The 20,409-nt window shown below is 46.9% G+C and overlaps 2 protein-coding genes across 3 annotated transcripts in view; one reads left to right on the plus strand and one right to left on the minus strand.

The window, feature by feature from the left end:
• The window catches only part of LOC148431249 (uncharacterized), a 97,038-nt gene that overhangs the window by 15,035 nt on the left and 61,594 nt on the right, over positions 1 to 20,409 (minus strand). The window contains exons 1-2 of one of the 2 annotated variants that reach the window (XM_088466163.1): positions 4,417 to 4,472; positions 112 to 264 (exon numbers count right to left, since the gene is read on the minus strand). The exons of the other annotated variant lie outside the window; for it this stretch is intronic. Coding sequence (XP_088322289.1) covers positions 112 to 189 — 78 coding nt within the window. The 5' untranslated portion in view covers positions 190 to 264; positions 4,417 to 4,472. Of the gene's footprint in view, positions 1 to 111; positions 265 to 4,416; positions 4,473 to 20,409 lie in introns of those variants that run through there. 2 annotated transcript variants of the gene reach the window in all.
• On the plus strand, positions 4,799 to 19,852 carry LOC148431250 (uncharacterized). The gene is made up of 7 exons (XM_088466162.1): positions 4,799 to 4,838; positions 14,345 to 14,497; positions 15,770 to 15,961; positions 16,218 to 16,296; positions 16,416 to 16,513; positions 16,671 to 17,163; positions 18,887 to 19,852. The coding sequence occupies exons 2-7, from the start codon at positions 14,420 to 14,422 to the stop codon at positions 19,531 to 19,533; spliced, it is 1,587 nt and encodes a 528-aa protein (XP_088322288.1). The 5' UTR covers positions 4,799 to 4,838; positions 14,345 to 14,419; the 3' UTR covers positions 19,534 to 19,852.

Raw genomic sequence — 20,409 nt, forward strand, 5'->3', positions numbered from 1 at the left:
TATAAATATAAGTGATGTCACTGTGACACTCCCAGATCCCCTCCCCAGTCATGTCCCTGTATTATTACTATACATATGTGATGTCACTATGACACTCTCAGACCCTCTCACCTCTCCAGTCAGCAGGAAGATGATCTCCAGGGTGAGATTTAGTATCCTCTCAGTCATGTGACTCCTGCCCTTGTCCATCCTCAGTGATCAGTGATTTATACAGGACACGTCTCACCCTCATGTGACTTCTAGTAACAAGGATCTGACTCCTCACTGCACAGAAATCAAGGAATAAATATAATTATTAGAAGCTATTCATTACCAGTTATCTATGTAGTGAGCACATATTACACAGCGCTTTACAGGGAATATTTAGTCACATCTGTCCCAGTGGAGCTTACAATCTACATTTTCTACCACATAGACAGCCCACCCCCACCTCCCACACACACTCTCTTTCTCGCTCTCTCTCTATGGGTATTTATGAAAGAAGCCAACTAACCTACCAGTATTTATTTGGAAAATGGGAGGAAACCAGAGCCCCTGGTAGAACCCAGTACAAACCAGGGGAGAACATACAAAATCAACACAGACAGAGTCTTGTTCAGGAATTGAATTCATGACCTCAGTGCTGTGAATTAATAATGCTGTCCACTACGCTATCATGTTGCCCATAAAAAAAATAACAATAGACTAAGTGACCACTAAGTCCCCTCATTCCCAGAGCCATAGTCAGTGTTTCTTAGAAGTTCCTCTAACCCAGCTTCACAGGGCTGCTCAGTGACCACCACACGTCATTGCTGGAGGTTACACCAATGATCCTCTCATGGCCAAGAGTTCTGGACCTCCGAGACACATACTTGATGCAATTTGCCTGAGGAAGCGGACCTGATCTGTGTATAGGGGGTTACTCCCAGGTGCACCCCTCTATTAGGGACTTGGTAACCATGGTTGGCCTGTGCCTTCCTGGGTGAGAGGGTTATTAGTCCCCTCCCTAGATATGATGATGTTACCCACAGTGTTGGGGTCGAAGTGAAGGATGATTTGTTATTGTGGACCCCTTGTATGCAGATGCTCTCACTCTCTGGGTGTGTTTTGTAGAGGCCCCTACAAAATGTTGCTGTGGAGCCACAAAGCTCTATTTATACCCACAATACTGAGACACGTATTCCGGGAGCTAGAAGAGATGGAATTGGTAACCTAACACCTGTTCTGGCAACTCAGATAGAACTATTCATCCAACACCTACTCCAGCAGCTGGAATGAAGGTCTCGGGTACTTAGAGCTCTATTCTTGAACCCAGAATGGATTGCTGAGGCACTGGGGAGAATCAATCGGGGCAGCTACAATGAATGGCCAAGGTTCTCGTAGCCCTATACCAGCACCTAGAATTGCTGGCTACTCAGGGCTCCATTGTGGCAGCCCAAACACCTGGCTAACATACTCAGAGCTCACTCCCCCTCCCGCAATGGTTGGTTAAGGTTATCAGAGCTCTAATCCAGCACCGGAAACGGATTGCTAATGCACTCAAAACTCCATTCTGGCATCCAGAATAGATGGCAAATATACTCTAGCTCTGTATGAGCACCCAGAATGGCAGGCTAGCATACTGTAGCTCCATACTGGCGCATCTTCCTGTTTATCGATGGCAGCTGCATACTATCATACTGTCACTTAGTCACACTTGCAAGCAACCAATGTAAAGGAGTGCAAGCGGGCTCTAAGGCATAAAAAGGGGTGTGAGGAGGCTCTGAGGCATATAAAGATGCATGTGGGGGCTCTGTGCTGGCATATAATGGCAGAAAGGGCTCTGAGGCATATGAAGGGGTGTGATTGGGCTCTGAGGCTTATAAAGGGGCACTAGGGGGATCTAAGTCATATAAAAGGGCATGAGGTGCCTTTATAGCATATAAAGTGCTGTATTTGGAAACGTCTACCTGCTCAGGAACCTGTAAAATGAAAAGGTAGTAACCCTGCCCTCAGATCTGGTCACAATGTACAGTGATAGAGAAGGCACGGTGGTGGTGAGGGTGCATGTATCAACCACCATGTATGCAGATAGCAGAGCTGTCACATACCCCCAAATGAGAACGTGCACTGATGGCTCCACAGAGGCAGGGGGCGCTGCAGTTATCTGAGCCATTCAGGAGGATTCCATATGGTAGTGGATAGATCCCCTTCCGTAAATGTACCCTGAATTCATCAGTTACTGTCCAACGTCATTCCCTACTAACCATGTGGACATAGAGGAGGTATATAAACCTGTAGCAAGTGAAGCGAGCCCCCAAGCGCGACGTGTTGCAAACAAAGCGAGACAGCTAGGGGACAAATTTCTTCTTTTGTTGGCCTTTATGGGTATGGAACCGCACTTCTGCACTTACTCAATGTCACTTCAAGGTACATCTAATGAAGGGGATCTATACACTACCGTTCCATATATTTACCAAATCCCGCTGACCCATTTAATGCTACCAAGACACCAGATAGCAGTCTGTTACCAAGCAAGTATGGTCTGTGCCACCTGTATTATACTAATGATGGAGTCTGCACCACCGGTATTATGGTAACTACTGACTCTGCGCCACCTGTATTACAGTAACAATGGGGTCTGCGCCACTTGTATTATAGTAACAACTGGGTCTGCACCACCTGTATTATAGTAACAACGGGGTCTGCGCCACCTGTATTATAGTAACATCTGAGTCTGCACCACCTGTATCATAGTGACAACTGAGTCTGCATTACCTGTATTATAGTAACAACTGGGTCTGCACCACCTGTATTATAGTAATATTGGTATTTGCACCACCTGTATTATAGTAATGAGCCTGCACCTCCTGTAGTATAGTAACAACTGAGTCTGCACCTCCTGTAGTATAGTAACAACTGAGTCTGCACCACCTGTATTATAGGAACAACTGAGTCTGCACCACCTGTATTATAGGAACAACTGAGTCTGCACCACCTGTATTCATTGTTCTCCCCAGAATTTTTTTCCAGCCTGGTGGTATCAAGAAGTAGCCGGGTGGGGCCTCCGCAATACTAAAATGTTTTAAACCCTGACCTTATAATGATTTAAACTTGAAATAACATTTTTATATATCAATTATCCTCTTAATAGAGGCCCAGTTGTCTTATTATGAAAAGCTGCAAAGTCTGTAGGATCTGGTGCTTTTTATACAGTTCCCAAATACCGTCCCCAGTTGCAGGCTCCCAAAGTGTCGGGTGGTGCACCCGGAAAAAACAGCCTGGGGAGAACACTGCCCTCCCTTACCATTCCAGCCCGACAGGTCTCAGGGTGCACCCCCACTGGCTCTCAGTCAAAAGTGCCCATTATGCAGTGCCCCCTGTAGTTATCCCCATATGCAGTGCCCCCTGTATTTGTGCCCTTTATACTGTGCCCCTATAGTTTCCCCTTTATGCATTGCCCCATGTAGTTTTCCCCTTTATGCATTGCCTCCTGTAGTTTTGTTTTGCCCCTATAAAGTGCCCCCAGACTGGCCCCTTATGCAGTGCCCCCAGACTGGCCCCATATGCAGTGCCCCCAGACGGGTCCCAGCCCAGCCCAGCCCAGAACTTACCTTAATATGCTGCTCGGCGCTCCCATTCCCGCTGCCTCGCTCTGACTGGATCTAACTAGAACCAGAAGGCGCGCAGGGCAGGCTCCACACGTCGCGGGTGACGTCATGACATCATAGCTTCAGAGGCCAGCGTTCCACGGCAGGAGGGTGACCGGGAATGCGGCAGGGGGGAAGTGCCGGGCGGTAGGCTGCTTCTGCCGCGCGATGCGCCCGCAGAAAGCAGCCTGGGAGAACACTGTAATACCACATATCAGTGTGTGCTGGGAGCTGTGTTAATCCCCCTCGTATATCACTGTATGGTCCCCTCCCCCCCATATAATACCACATATCAGTGTGTGCTGGGAGCTGTGTTAATCCCCCTCGTATATCACTGTATGGTCCCCTCCCCCCCATATAATACCACATATCAGTGTGTGCTGGGAGCTGTGTTATTCCCCCTCGTATATCACTGTATGGTCCCCTCCCTCCTATATAATAATAATAGCACATATCAGTGTGTGCTGGGAGCTGTGTTATTACCCCTCATATATCACTGTACAGTCCCCTCTCCCCTATATAATAATAATACCACATATCAGTGTGTGCTGGGAGCTGTGTGATTCCCCCTCATATATCACTGTACGGTCCCCTCTCCCCCTATATAATAATAATACCACATATCAGTGTGTGCTGGGAGCTGTGTTATTCCCCCTCATATATCACTGTACGGTCCCCTCTCCCCTATATAATAATAATACCACATATCAGTGTGTGCTGGGAGCTGTGTTATTCCCCCTCATATATCACTGTACGGTCCCCTCTCCCGAATACATAATAATAATATAATATATACAGGACAGGTTACCTGGCTCCGGCTGTCAGGAATGTCTATGATAAAATGGCAGCTAAAGCCCCTTTGGCTCCGCCCCCCTGCTCTGTGACTGGGAGACTATAAGAATATGGCCGCCGGTCACCGTACATGAGGACACCATTACACTCTACAGATGTTACTCTAGTGATGAAGCTGTGAGCGGCAGGTGGAGGTAACTTCTTAGTTACAGGACGTTCTTCCTACTCTGTGCCGCCTGATTGGCTACTCGCACTTAGGGGAATGAGAGGAGGGCGGTCACTATGATAATAGAGGCGGGGCAGTTCAGTAGCCATAGCTGCATGGAGGGGAGGGGCGTGGCTATCTATAGGGGCGTTTCTTCCAGTGTATCTGCAGCTTCCGGGTGACGGTGTCAGGAGGAAGAGGCAGAAATCGGCCATTGTTGTGTCTGGCAGCGGGTAATGGGATTTATTATTATTATACTTGAGGAGCAGACTCTGGTGTCTCAATATTATCATACAGGTGGAGCAGGTATCATGTTGATATGAAACAGGTGGAGTAGATCCTTCTGGTGCTGCATTATCATTATACAGGTAGAGCAGATGCCAGTGTTGGTATAATACAGGTGGAGCAGGACCTTTTGTTATAATAGTACAGCTGGCGCAGCCTCTGGTGCTGCACTTTCTTTAATCAGGTGGAGCAGACCCCAGTGTTACATAATACAGGTGGAGCAGAACTTTTTGTTATTAATATACAGCTGGAGCAGAATCTGGTGCTGCATTATCATTATACAGGTAACAACAGAAGCTGGACATTCTCCCTTCTTTGGAACACTCGCCCTACTAATAATAAAACGTAACCTGTAATAGTGTCAGTAAGAATATCTCAAATAGAGGCCCGGCACTCTGCAGACCGCAATTGGTCGGTATCTTGCTCCTGGTGCCTTCAATATGGAGATCACTCCTGTCGTGCAGCAAAGTACAAAAGCTGTGCTCCGGAGACTTACAAACCAGTGAATGCAGTAGTGTCTTTAATCGACGTTTCGGGGTTCCGAGACCCCTTCTTCAGGAACACATACATTGTATGTGTTCCTGAAGAAGGGGTCCAGGAACACATACATTGTATGTGTTCCTGAAGAAGGGGTCTCAGAACCCCGAAACATCGATTAAAGACACTACTGCATTCACTGGTTTGCAAGTGCCGCTTTTGTACTTTGCTGCATATATATATAATCCTCAAGCAACTCCCCATCATCTGAGGACGCCTCAGTGTCTGATAATTGCGCAGCCTGGGATAACATAGCAGGGCGCTCAGACGCCTTTTGAGTCACTTCACTATGTAACATAGATTGGAAGGCTGAAGTTGAAGCTGCTAAACTTTGGACTGAACTGGAGAGTACATCCACCCACGGTGGTTGAGCCGCCTGAGGGAAACCCGGAAAGGGAATAACAGACTGTTGCGTTACCGGGGGAGACTGCATATACATAGGCACCCCCGCATATTGACTAACAGTCTGAGACCCAGGGGGAGACTGCAATAACTGCGGTATACCCGGGGAATGAGGGATGGCTGGTTGGGTCAACCCCATAAGGGGGACAGCGGGCGGGACCGCCAGACAGTCCGCGATGGAAGCCAGCACCGGGGAAAACACCGCCCAAGGAGGGTCCTGCGCCATTGGGGGGTTAGAGGGACCAGGTAACTGCTGGCACCGCACACACAGCCCATCCTATGATAAATCCTCCTTATTTACTCCCGCAATGCAGCGTCTGTAGGAGAACAATGTAGGAGCCGCGGAGCGCCCGACCTCCTCATCAGACATAACAACATATAAATTTATATCACAATAAGGAAGATCAGAGTTTGACTCCTGCGCATCCACAAGTATGCAGCACAACAGCCCACAGATATGGCACTGAGCAGCACACAACAGTATGTGACCAACCTCACCAATACGTGATTTATATAAGTGAGGTCCTGAGAGACGCCCTTACCCCACACACCTGCCGGGCCGTAGGAGAAGTAAAGGGATGGGTATAAGCTGTCAGTAAGTTGAAAAAAATTAGCACAGACAGCAGCACTAGCAAAAGTCACATACAATGCAGAAAGTAATACTCACTGCACCTTTCACTACAATCAACCAAATTCAGTATCTGGGAGGGCTATAGTGCTGTGTACACTGGCCCTGATTCAGAGCCGGACGCTCTGACAGAGTGCTCGCTCTGAATCAGGGCCGGCCTCCTTGTTTTTTAGAACGGCCTCCTGGCCGCTCGCATAGCTGGTGGTGACCACCCACAGCTATAGCGAGCGGCCAGGAAGATGGTCGCGATGGTCAAGACCATCGGGCTTGCGACGAGACCCTTGTGGTAGGGTCTCGTGGCCGCAAGCCCCAGAGAGATTTCGGCTCTAACAGAGCCGAAATCTCTCCCACTGACATCACTCGTGATGTCAGTGGGGCCGCCTCCGTTTGGGCAGCCACTCCCCCGGCCCGCCCACCAAAGGGGGCGAGCTGTCACTCAACATCGACAGCTCGCCCCCTTTGGTACGAGACCCGGAGCGACGGAGTGCCCGTCGCTATCCGGGTCTCGCGCATGCGCACGACGGAGCCGGCTCCGTCGTGCGCATGCGCACTGGCCCACCATCGACGCGGTTGCGAGCGCACATCGCTTGCGACCGGGTCAGGCGACGACCTGCGGCTTACCTGTTCCCCGGCTCTTCCGGCAGCAGTCGTGGGAGTCCCCTGAGCCTGGCTAGTACAGATTCTGGGGTCCTGCCGCGATCCCCAGATCTGTACTGGCGTTGCGGCGCCAGCGGGGTGTAGGAGCGGCAGCATGGACGTCTTCAATGCTTTGAAAATTAAATGAATAAATAAAAAAAACTCCAAATTAAACTTAGGGGGCTGCAAAGCAGCCCACCCTGCGCCAAGGGTGACCCGACTCCGGCCGGGCATCAACTGAAACTGAGGTGCCTGTGGCTCGGGGGCGGGGTATAGAGGAGGATGGACCCAAGTGCATCCTGGGAGCAGCAAAAGCTTTAACTGCGTGGTGCCCGTGGATCCAGATCCAGCTATACCCCAAGGTCAACCCTGTGGACTCCCCCTATGGACCCTGAAGTAGAAATATATGTCCCGTATAAAGCAGCTGTATATGAGCTAATGTAGCTATTAGTATTGGATATTCCAGATGGTGGTTAAATTGTATCCATATAGCTACTAGTGTTGCAAATAACTCAGTGGTATTTCCTTTGAGATTCACTCTGCACAAATAAGCACACTCCAGCTCTCCTTTCATCTAAGCTAGAAAAAGGCTATAGAGATCGCCAAAACGCATTGCTGCTCCCTCTGTTTGGAACATCTGAGATTCTATCTGCCTTCAGCTCCCAGGCGTCCATCTCCCACTATCACTAGGAATCTGGTTTAATATAAGCAGAAAGGGAGCGCTATATAGAGCCTGATCGACTCTCTGAGGGGTATTCAATATGAAACGTAAACTTCGCTGTCGAAGTTTACGTTGCATATCGGAGCTTTTCCTGGGATAAAGTATCGGGCGCGCGCCCGCTTTATCCCCGTATTCAATATAAAACCTACGAAAACGGGAACCTGCGAAGTGGGATTTGCGATAAAAAACGAAATTTATCTGGAATAAATTGTAGGGCCCCCTAAAACTGTAAAAACATGGGGGATCACTATGGGTACCCCCGTTTTAGCCTGCAAAGTTGCAGTGCACGTGCGCAAACTAGTACGATTGATTGGATTTTGCTCGCTCGCCCTGAAAAGACTGCTCAATGGAATGAGTGACAGCGCCATTTGTGGGTGGTAACAGGGGCAGGTGCTTGTGAACGGGGGAGTGGTGCTGCGAACGCAGGCGTGTCTGGGCGTCAGAACGGAGTTTAATGGATGTGCATAATTAGCAAAGTAGCGTCATTGAACACGGCACTTGGTTGTTTTTTACCCTGAACTGCCTGCAGTGCTTTTGGGAGGGTAAGGTCTACCTCAAGCGCTGCAAGCAGCTCCGATGGCTCTCGATGTTACCGATTAATCCTTCAAATACCAGAGGTGACGTGTGTTGCGAGTGGCAAGGGGGTGTCTTTATACACTAGTGAGCGCTTATTGCCGGGGCTCGCTAAGACATAGAGGGCATCCTTACGAGATGCAGTGCGAGCGCTTAATTTAAATATCCAGCCCCTTTTTGCCAGCGAGTGGCCGCAATTTGTGAGCAGGTCTGAATCAGGCCCTAAGTCCGATAATGTCACAACAGTGGCTTACATCAAGGAGACACTCGAAGTCGGGCAGCAATGACAGAAGTGTCACACATTCTGACATGGGCCAAGGGTCACCTCCCGGCCATCTCTGCAGTGTTCATTCCGGGAGTTCTCCATTGGGAAGCGGACTTCCTCATCCGTCACGACGTACATCCCAGGGGGCTGGTCTCTTCACCAAGAGATGTTTTAATCCTAGTGAGCAGAGGTGGCCCTCATGGCCTCCCGACACAATCACAGACTGCCGGTGTTTGGGTCCAGAACTGGAGATATCAAAGCAACTTTCGGCGATGCATTGTCAGTGAAGTGGACCTTCCAATTTGCGTACCTGTTCCCTCCGGTCTCCCTTCTTCCTCGAGTTCTTTGGAAGTTCAAACAAGATGGAGGTACTATCTTGCTGGTGACTCCAGCTTGACCTAGACATCACTGGTACTTACATTTTTGGAGTCTCTCCATTGACACTCCATTCCCGCTACCTCAACGTCTGGACCTGTTGTCTAAGGATCCTTGCCTTTTCCCGGACCTGGATCGTCTGTCTTTGACTGCGTCCCTACTGAGGTCCAAAGGATTCTCTGGCTCTGTCATCAGGATGCTTGGAGCATGTAAGCCAGCTTCTGCTGGGATCTACCACAGAGTGTGGTATACATATTTCTTATGGTATCGTACTAGTAGCTACGATCTTCAAGTGTTTAGGATTTCCAGAGTCCTGGCATTCCTTCAGGCTGGATTGGGTCTAGCCCTCCGCCTGACCTCCCTAAAAGTGCAGGTCTCTGCACTGACAGTATGGTTCCAATGTAGAATTGCTCCACTCCCGGGTATCCAGACCTTCCTTCAGGGTGTTCTCTGGATTCTACCTCCCTTTGTTCCCCCTAGGGGCTCCTTGGATTTGGCAGTAGTTCTGCGGGCCTCCATTTGAAACACTAGTTCCAGTAGACCTTGCATAGTTTATAGTTTAGACTCTCTTTCTTATGGCGTTTGCATCTGCCAGGAGAGTGTCGGAATTGGGAGCGTTCTCCTGTGGCTCCCTCTTCTAGATATTTCACCTGTGAGTCACACTCGCCTGTATTTCTTCCTAAAGTGGTTTCTAAGTTCTATATTTTTCAGGAACTTATTGTACTGGCTTTTCAGTCACTAGTCCTCTCGGTAGGTGAGGCCTCATTGGCTGTGGTCCGTGCTCTCAGGATTACGTGGACCGTACCAGTTCCTTTTGAAAATCAGACTCCTTATTTGTGCTCTATGAATTTCACAGGAAAGGATGGCCAATAAACAAACATTGGCTAGATGGCTTCGTATGACTCGTATCTCAGAGGCTTACACACAGGATGGCCTTCCTGTTCCGGCTTCTGTTACTGTTCATTCTACTCAGTCTGTGGGCCCCTCGTGGGTGGCTCGTCGTGGCGCCTCAGCTGTTCAGCCTTAAGGCGGCTACGTGGTCTTCCATCCAGACCTTTCTAAGGTTCTATGCATTAGATACCTTTGACTCTCAGGATGCTTCCTTTGGGCGCTGTATTCTCCTCTCAGCGAAGGAGCATCCCCACCCTTTAAAAGAACTGCTTTGGGACATCCCCAAGGTCTCTCTGTGGAGCCTATGGACCCTGAAGAATTAAATGAGAGTTATGGTAAGAACTTACCTTTTGTTAACTCTCTCTTTCTTCGAAGTCCACAGGGCACCCGCCCTGACGCACGTGGCTTCATATGGGCTATGTTACTGGTCACCGGTTTCCCATCTCCTTCTCTGTGAGTGTGGTTCTTGAGTGTTCCAGTCTTCTCTCTCTATCTTTCCTCCTCCGGCCTTTGGCTACTTACAAACTGAGGTGCCTCTGGCTTGGGGGCAGGGTTATAGGAAGAGTGGATCCAGTGAATCCTGGGAGCTGAAAATTTTAACTGCGTGGTGCCCGGATTTGGTTCCCAACCTATACCCCAAGTTCTCCCTGTGGACCCTATGGACTTCGATGAAAGAGAGTTAACAAAACTAAGTTCTTACCATTTCTCTCATTATAAGCAATCTGCAAAAAAAAAAACCAGATATTACTGCAGCATAGCATCTAGTTATACAGCATTGCAGGTTACCACGGTGACACATAGCATCTAGTTATACAGCATTGCAGGTTACCACGGTGACATATAGCATCTAGTTATACAGTATTGCTGGTTACCACGGTGACATATAGCATCTAGTTATACAGCATTGCAGGTTACCACGGTGACATATAGCATCTAGTTATACGGCATTGCAGGTTACCACGGTGACATATAGCATCTAGTTATACAGCATTGCAGGTTACCACGGTGACATATAGCGTCTAGTTATACAGCATTGCAGGTTACCACGGTGACACATAGCATCTAGTTATACAGCATTGCAGGTTACCACGGTGACACATAGCATCTAGTTATACAGCATTGCAGGTTACCACGGTGACATATAGCATGTAGTTATACAGCATTGCAGGTTACCACGGTGACATATAGCATCTAGTTATACAGCATTGCTGGTTACCACGGTGACATATAGCATCTAGTTATACAGCATTGCAGGTTACCACGGTGACATATAGCATCTAGTTATACGGCATTGCAGGTTACCACGGTGACATATAGCATCTAGTTATACGGCATTGCAGGTTACCACGGTGACATATAGCATCTAGTTATACGGCATTGCAGGTTACCACGGTGACATATAGCATCTAGTTAGACGGCATTGCAGGTTACCACGGTGACATATAGCATCTAGTTAGACGGCATTGCAGGTTACCACGGTGACACAGAGCATCTAGTTATACGGCATTGCAGGTTACCACGGTGACACAGAGCATCTAGTTATACGGCATTGCAGGTTACCACGGTGACATATAGCATCTAGTTAGACGGCATTGCAGGTTACCACGGTGACATATAGCATGTAGTTATACGGCATTGCAGGTTACCACGGTGACATATAGCATCTAGTTATACGGCATTGCAGGTTACCACGGTGACACAGAGCATTTAGTTATACGGCATTGCAGGTTACCACGGAGACACATAGCATCTAGTTATACGGCATTGCAGGTTACCACGGAGACACATAGCATCTAGTTATACGGCATTGCAGGTTACCACGGAGACACATAGCATCTAGTTATACGGCATTGCAGGTTACCACGGTGACACATAGCATCTAGTTATACGGCATTGCAGGTTACCACGGTGACACGTAGCATCTAGTTATACGGCATTGCAGGTTACCACGGTGACACGTAGCATCTAGTTATACGGCATTGCAGGTTACCACGGTGACATGTAGCATCTAGTTATACGGCATTGCAGGTTACCACGGTGACATGTAGCATCTAGTTATACGGCATTGCAGGTTACCACGGTGACATGTAGCATCTAGTTATACGGCATTGCAGGTTACCACGGTGACATATAGCATCTAGTTATACGGCATTGCAGGTTACCACGGTGACATATAGCATCTAGTTATACGGCATTGCAGGTTACCACGGTGACATATAGCATCTAGTTATACGGCATTGCAGGTTACCACGGTGACATATAGCATCTAGTTATACGGCATTGCTGGTTACCACGGTGACATATAGCATCTAGTTATACGGCATTGCAGGTTACCACGGTGACATATAGCATCTAGTTATACGGCATTGCTGGTTACCACGGTGACATATAGCAGCCAGTTGTTACTAAGGTAAAAGTAATAAGCTTTTCCTGCGCTTGTGATGTACTAAGCAGCTCAGTAGTGTAAGGATAGGATATAATATGATTATACCGAGCGCTGATATTTATGTGGAGGTAATCCTTATATATAAAGAAGAAATACACATACATACATCAGCACAAGCACTGAGATTATGTGTATAGCTCCTATGAGAATATGTGGAAGGACGGCTCCCTGTGAGGGTGATGTGTAACAGCAATCACAAGGTGACCTGTCCCTACCGTACCCTAAGATAGTCGTCTTCTTCCTGTATACGGTCCGGTACATACCGGGCAGGTACGCCTGTAACACCCGTTCTGTGGTCAGTCTGACGCCTGATAAGATGGGGCCAGGTTACCGCCGATGATGATCGTATGCAGCGTGCTGAGTTGTGTCGCCACTGGATGATATCACTAGCCATCCGATGTTAGGAAGGGAAGTTTCCAGTTAATCGCTGTCCACTGCCCACTCGTTACCAACGCGTTTCACACGGTTTGGTGCTTTCTCAGGGATAGGACTGATCTTCCATTTCTCCATATTTATACTAAACACTTTCTAAAAATCATACAGAACGTATCAGCTGTAGCTGGTGGTCAGTATCCTCAGTAGATGGTTATTAGTGTCACATATAATACAGCTGGAGCAGAACCTGGTGTTACTATAATACAGCTGGAGCAGTCACTGCTCGGTGGGTAACAGACTATAGAGAAAGGGAGGTGTCCGGTGCACTCAGACCCCCCATACAAAACGTAGCAGCTGTAGCTGGTGGTCAGTACCCTCAGTAGGTGGTTATTAGTGTTACATATAATACAGGTGGAGCAGACCCTGGTGTTACTATAATACAGCTGGAGCAGTCACTGCTCGGTGGGTAACAGACTATAGAGATAGGGAGGTGTCCAGAGCACTCAGACCCCCCCATACAGAACGTATCAGCTGTAGCTGGCGGTCAGTACCCTCAGTAGGTGGTTATTAGTGTGGAAGTGACAGAATACACAGAGAGACACCATAGTGTACACCGGGTGATGTATAAGATGCACAGACGTCCTCTGTAATAGGCCCTGCTGACTCCTCACCTGTCTGAGACTTTGTATTGGTGTAATGGGTGCTTAGTACCTTGTGTGTAGGGGACCAGCATCCTTAGGGAACAGTGCATGTTTTCCAGGTCTCCTCACAGAATCACCAGTGAGATAACTATCACCGACCTGTTTGGAGCTCCCTCTGCTTCCCACACTTTCTCTCTTACTACCCTGGGTCTAGGGGATGGGAACCATGACAGTGCATGTTTTCCAGGTCTCCTCACAGAATCACCAGAGGTAATTGGCACCACCTGTGGATTGTTTAAAGGATATATGGAAATTATTACAGATGTGGGAGCAGAGAAAATAAGATGGGTGATTGCACACAAGTTGCCCAGATATTAGGAGACAGAGGAATAGGGCAGTAGTGGGGGAGAGAGGCTGGCTGGGAAATGTGGTGTGCTATCGGAGGGCGTATAATGGGGGTGAGGGAGCAAAGAAGTAGGGTAAAATGATGGGTGCAGAGCTGGTAAGTACCTTAACCCCACCCTGTCCTCTCCACCCCCTCCTGTCCTCTCCCCCCCCCCCTTATCCTAACCCTCCCTTTGTGGTGAATAACCCTAACCACCCCTCCCTAGTGCCTAACCCTAACCTCCCCCCGGGTGGTGCCTAACTCTAACCACCACCCCCCTTCCCGCACCCTAAACCTAACCCTCCCGGGGTGTACCTAATCCTAACTCCCCCCCCGGTGGTTAGGGACAATGATATAACATATCTGATACACACTGGTGTATAGTGATCAGTGTGTATCAGGTGTGTGATATCAGTGTGACTTGTGTATAGTGATGATCAGTGTGTATCAGGTGTGTGATATCAGTGTGGCCTGCGTATAGTGTTCAGTGTGTATTAGGTGGGTGATGTGTGTGTGTGTGTTTTTCCTGTTTCAATATGATATATACTCTAATCTTTATTCTAATTATATTTTTAATAGCCAACTGAGCTTGGAGAAACCAGATAATCTTTACAAGAAGTCACGTGAGGGTGATACGTGTCCTGTATAAATAGGATGGACACTGACAGAAGTCACATGACTGAGTGTATACTAAATCTCACTCTGGAGATCATCTACCTGCTGACTGGGGAGGTGAGAGAGTATGGGAGTGTCACAGTGACATCACTTATATCTATAGTAATAATACAGGGACATGACTGGGGAGGTGAGGGGATCTGGGAGTGTCACAGTGACATCACTTATATCTATAGTAATAATACAGGGACATGACTGGGGAGGTGAGGGGATCTGGGAGTGTCACAGTGACATCACTTATATCTATAGCAATAATACAGGGACATGACTGGGGAGGTGAGGGAATCCGGGAGTGTCACAGTGACATCACTTATATCTATAGTAATAATACAGGGACATGACTGGGGAGGTGAGGGGATCCGGGAGTGTCACAGTGACATCACTTATATCTATAGTAAGAATACAGGGACATGACTGGGGAGGTGAGAGGATCTGGGAATGTCACAGTGACATCACTTATATCTATAGTAATAATACAGGGACATGACTGGGGAGGTGACGAGATCTGGGAGTGTCACAGTGACATCACTTATATCTATAGTAATAATACAGGGACATGACTGGGGAGGTGAGGGGATCTGGGAGTGTCACAGTGACATCACTTATATGTATAGTAATAATACAGGGACATGTCTGGGGAGGTGAGGGGATCTGGGAGTGTCACAGTGACATCACTTATATCTATAGTAATAATACAGGGACATGACTGGGGAGGTGAGAGGATCTGGGAGTGTCACAGTGACATCACTTATATCTATAGTAATAATACAGGGACATGACTGGGGAGGTGAGAGGGTCTGGGAGTGTCACAGTGACATCACTTATATCTATAGTAATAATACAGGGACATGACTGGGGAGGTGAGGGGATCTGGGAGTGTCACAGTGACATCACTTATATCTATAGTAATAATACAGGGACATGACTGGGGAGGTGAGGGGATCTGGGAGTGTCACAGTGACATCACTTATATCTATAGTAATAATACAGGGACATGACTGGGGAGGTGAGAAGATCTGGGAGTGTCACAGTGACATCACTTATATCTATAGTAATAATACAGGGAGATATAGTATCAGTGCCTCAGTCCTCACAGGAGCTGGGATATATCTCATTGCTCACAGTATCGTGTTTTGTTTCTTTTCTATCACTGAAATGAAGATGGCAGGAGATGTGCTAGATTCTGTCTACTTTCCTATATATTGTAAACCGTTACAAATACGATTAGTCAGACAGACCCTACTTGCATATTATGCACTGATGACACCTCAATAAATGGGTCCATGAGTATAATTTTACCCTTTTATTTATGTCTCCCTCATTACACAGGATTACACAGTAGTAAAGAAGACATCCGGTAAGTGTCAGATGCCCAGCAGCCGTCTCCATGTTTCAGGAGGACTGAGCAGGACCCAGAACCCCATCACTGTGCCTCCACCTCACTCACTGATACAGGAGAGACACAATGACCAGAAGATCCTGGAACTCACCAATAGGATCATTCAGCTGCTTACTGGAGAGGTGACTGCTGGGAATGGGACATTATGCAGTAACACCAGGGGATGTGTATGGATGATGACTGGAGAGGTGACTGCTGGGAATGGGACATTATACAGTAACACCAGGGGGTGTGTCTGGGTGATGACTGGAGAGGTGACTGCTGGGAATAGGACATTATAGAGTAACACCACGGGATGTGTCTGGGTGATGACTGTATCATTGTGTGTGTCAGGTTCCTATAAAGTGTCAGGATGTTACTGTCTATGTCTCCATGCAGGAGGGGGAGTATATAGAGGAACACAGGGGTCTGTACAAGGACGTGATGATGGAGAATCACCGGCCCCTCACATCACTGGGTAAGAGGAGACTGTCATTTATTGTACAGGGGAGAGCAGGTATGGGGACCCCCTATATACACACATCACCTGATAATCACATATATACAATGTACCCAGTCACTGTGTGTCTCCTACAGATGGACCCAGTAACAGCAATACCCCAGAGAGATGTCCCCGTCCTCTTTATTCCCAGGATTGTACAGAGGAGAATCACAGGATCCCACAGGAGCATCAGGTAGCTGGGATTTAGGGTGTCACCAATATACCACAGTGTCTTTATATGATCTGTTGGAAGCTGTGTGTGTCTTATTAACCATAATTCTTATACTTAATGCAATTTAATGAAATCTGACATTTTTAAACTTTATTTTATTGTTTTGTGGGTTACTTAGGGTGAAAGTCTGGCTAATATAAAGGCAGAAGATATAGAGGGAGAAGAAGAGATGTCTGTGACTGATGTAAAGGCTGAAAATATAGAGGGAGAAGAAGAGACGTATGTGACTGATATGAAGACAGAAGATATAGAGGGAGAAGAAGAGACGTATGTAACTGATATGAAGGCTGATAATATAGAGGGAGAAGAAGAGACGTATGTGACTGATATGAAGACAGAAGGTATAGAGGAAGAAGAAGAGATGTATGTGACTGATATGAAGGCAGAAGATATAGAGGGAGAAGAAGAGAGGTATGTGACTGATATGAAGGTAGAAGATATAGAGGGAAAAGGGACGTATGTGACTGATATGAAGGTAGAAGATATAGACAGAGAAGAAGAGACGTATGTGACTGATATGAAGGTAGAAGTTATAGACAGAGAAGAAGAGACGTATGTGATGGGTGATCAGCACTGTAAGGAGGAGGAAATCCCTACATATATCAGTACAGGTGAGTAATAAACACTCAGCAAAGAGTCATATATGCTTCTTGCTTAGTCACTACAACAGTACAAAGTAATGAGGGAAATGTATCTGCCCAGTGGCGGAGTCAGGAGCCATCAGCCCCTATTATACTCCTGCTCTTCCCCTCACATCATGTCACTGTGTGTTACCAGCCCAGAGATCTGACCAGTCTCCTCCCCACACTCTCTGGTGTATCTCGTACATCAGGAGCCATCAGCCCCTATTATACTCCTGCTCTCACCGTCACATCATGTCACTGTGTGTTACCAGCCCAGAGATCTGACCAGTCTTCTCCCCACACTCTCTGGTGTATATCATACATCAGGAGCCATCAGCCTCTATTATACTCCTGCTCTCCCCCTCACATCATGTCACTGTGTGTTACCAGCCCAGAGATCTGACCAGTCTCCTCCCCACACTCTCTGGTGTATCTCGTACATCAGGAGCCATCAGCCCCTATTATACTCCTGCTCTCACCGTCACATCATGTCACTGTGTGTTACCAGCCCAGAGATCTGACCAGTCTCCTCCCCACACTCTCTGTGTATCTCATACATTAGAAGCCATCAGCCCCTAGTATACTCCTGCTCTCTATCATTTAAACATTTTAGAAGTCAACACTTCATTGATCGTACAGACAAGACAGCAGGGAAAATACAAATGTATCTTTATTGTGAGTTATGGTAGTAATACAATACAGTACATCACACTAAGTGGTACCTAAAGCAGTCGCCATGTTAATGACCAGTCCCTTAGATCAGATGTTACTCACACAGTGTACCTGGGAGGGGGCAGCAGCCCACACCCCAAGTACTGACGGATGTCAGTCACTGCAATCACCTCCTGCATGCCCATCCAGTGACACAACTCTCATGTGCAATGTTCTGCAGAAGTGTGAGGGGATCCCTAGTCCAGCAGCCTAACACTGCCAAGGCCTGGTCTTCTTCCCACTGTACCATCCTGTAATACCGTCCTGCTGGCAGGAGACAAAGCACTGCTCTCCAGTATCTTGTAGGAGCCTAAACTCCACCCCGAGAGGACGTTACAAGTATTGAGCCCCAACCCCCTCCTGTCCTTGTAATACAGCTCAGTGCCCACAATGTAGGTGTACACCCCTGTGCAGGTAACTCAGTGTGTACCCTGGTATTTGGTATCCCTGCAGGGGGGCAGGGTGTGATGTACACTCCCCCTGATTACTAGTTACCCCCTGTGGTGTGGATTGGTAATGAGGAGGGGTATCTATGATAATGAGGGGTCCCTCCTCTAGTTATCTCCTCATAGTCATGTGTGACATCCCGCGCCCTCCAGCTGTTCTGTGCTTCCTGCCTCAGAGACAGACAGAGGACATGGCCACAGATAGACTTCCTCTAATACCTGTCATATGTCTCCTGGCAATGTTGCATATACACAACATGACAGCCTAACTGTACACATTACTGCTATACACCCCCTTACGTGCTGTCTATACCCCTCACCCACAGTATATCCTGCACATGTGTAAAGCCTGTGAAATACCCAATGCCAACTGACGAGGGCTGTAACAGCTGGGTGGTGTGGTTTTCTTTATATTTTAAGACGAGAGTCATCTTTGTTATTTTGTAAATGTATCATAATTACTTGTAATCTGGAAAAAGAAACAGAACCACTAAATATTGAGAACTTAGTAATAGTAGGAATTCTATCCATACACTTTATTTTATTTCCTACAGATGGACGCACAATCAAGAATACCTCGGAGGGAGATCTCATTTTGTGTCCTAATTTTAAGATCGAAGATAACATCAGACAGGATTCTCTAGGAGACATCGCCATTACTCTAAATTTGCATCCAGTACCTCACAGTGCGGATATATCATCTGGTCCCTCTAATCATGAGGAATATTCCCCTGATACCTCCAATATTGCTACACACAGTACAGCTCACAGAGGTGATAAAAGCTTTCTCTGTTCTGAATGTGGGAAATCTTTCACAAGGAAAACATATCTTGTTACACATCAAAGAACTCATACAGGGGAGAAACCATTTCCATGCTCTGAATGTGGGAAATGTTTTACACAGAAATCGCATCTTGTTATACATCAGAGATATCACACAGGTGAGAAACCATTTCCATGTTCTGAGTGTGGGAAATGTTTTACAATTACATCAGATCTTGTTGCACATCAGAGAAGCCACACAGGGGAGAAACCATATCTATGCTCTGAGTGTGGGAAATGTTTTATACGAAAATCAAATTTTGTTACACATCAGAGAATTCACACAGGTGAGAAACCATTTCCATGTTCTAAGTGTGGGAAATGTTTTACACGGAAATCAAATCTTATTACACATCAAAAAATACATAAAAAAATATGACCTGATAGACCTGAAACATAATACTTTAAATACTTCAAACTCTTCAACACTTTTGGCTAAGTTTCTGTGCAATAGTAGAATGAACAATACACAGTGCAGTCAGTAGACTAAACATAGGCACATTTTACACCCAACAATCAACCTTTATTAAAGGGAAGTATATATTACACAGTCATGGACAACAGAAGGGAACAGACAAAGGACTGAACAGGGAGGGAAAGATGTATTTTGTGTTGCTAACCAAAAGCAAGTAATCCTCAGTCTCCTTGTACTCTAGCTAAGAGATCCATGTGGAGACAAATTCCCAATGTCAGTCCATCGTGGAGAACATCACATCTTCCATCTGATGTTATACGTATGTGATGTAATGAGTTGCTGTAATTGTCATTACCTGTGTGTGATGGGGATCAGTGAAGCATAGATTATAGTAACACACTGCCTGTTATATACTCACACACACAGTGCTATGTATGTCCTTTCATCACTCTGCATTTCATTCCACTGACCAATTGTCTCAGATGTAGTCTTATCAGCCAGACTATATCTTACCAATCAGTCTTAGGGGGCAACTAGCTGAGGGGGCAACTAACTGTGGTAATACACAAAGTGTGCAATAACTAAGGGTTTTTTAAACAGTTTAAAAAAACAGTGTAATACACTGATCACCATCTTTGACCAGGTAATTTCATAATCAAACCTGACATTTGTTTATGTCCTGTCCTACAAATTTCACCTTTTTCTCCAAAATCAACATGTTTTAAAAATTGATTGTTCTAATATCACTCCATGGTATCTTCTCTAAGGCTATTACATCCGTCACTCTCCCTGTATATCACCCCTCTGTACACATTGCCTCCTCATTACTCTCCTCCCCTC

The sequence above is a fragment of the Taudactylus pleione genome, unplaced genomic scaffold (assembly GCF_031769625.1).
Source record: "Taudactylus pleione unplaced genomic scaffold, aTauple2 ptg002591l, whole genome shotgun sequence".
Taxonomy (NCBI): domain Eukaryota; kingdom Metazoa; phylum Chordata; class Amphibia; order Anura; family Myobatrachidae; genus Taudactylus; species Taudactylus pleione.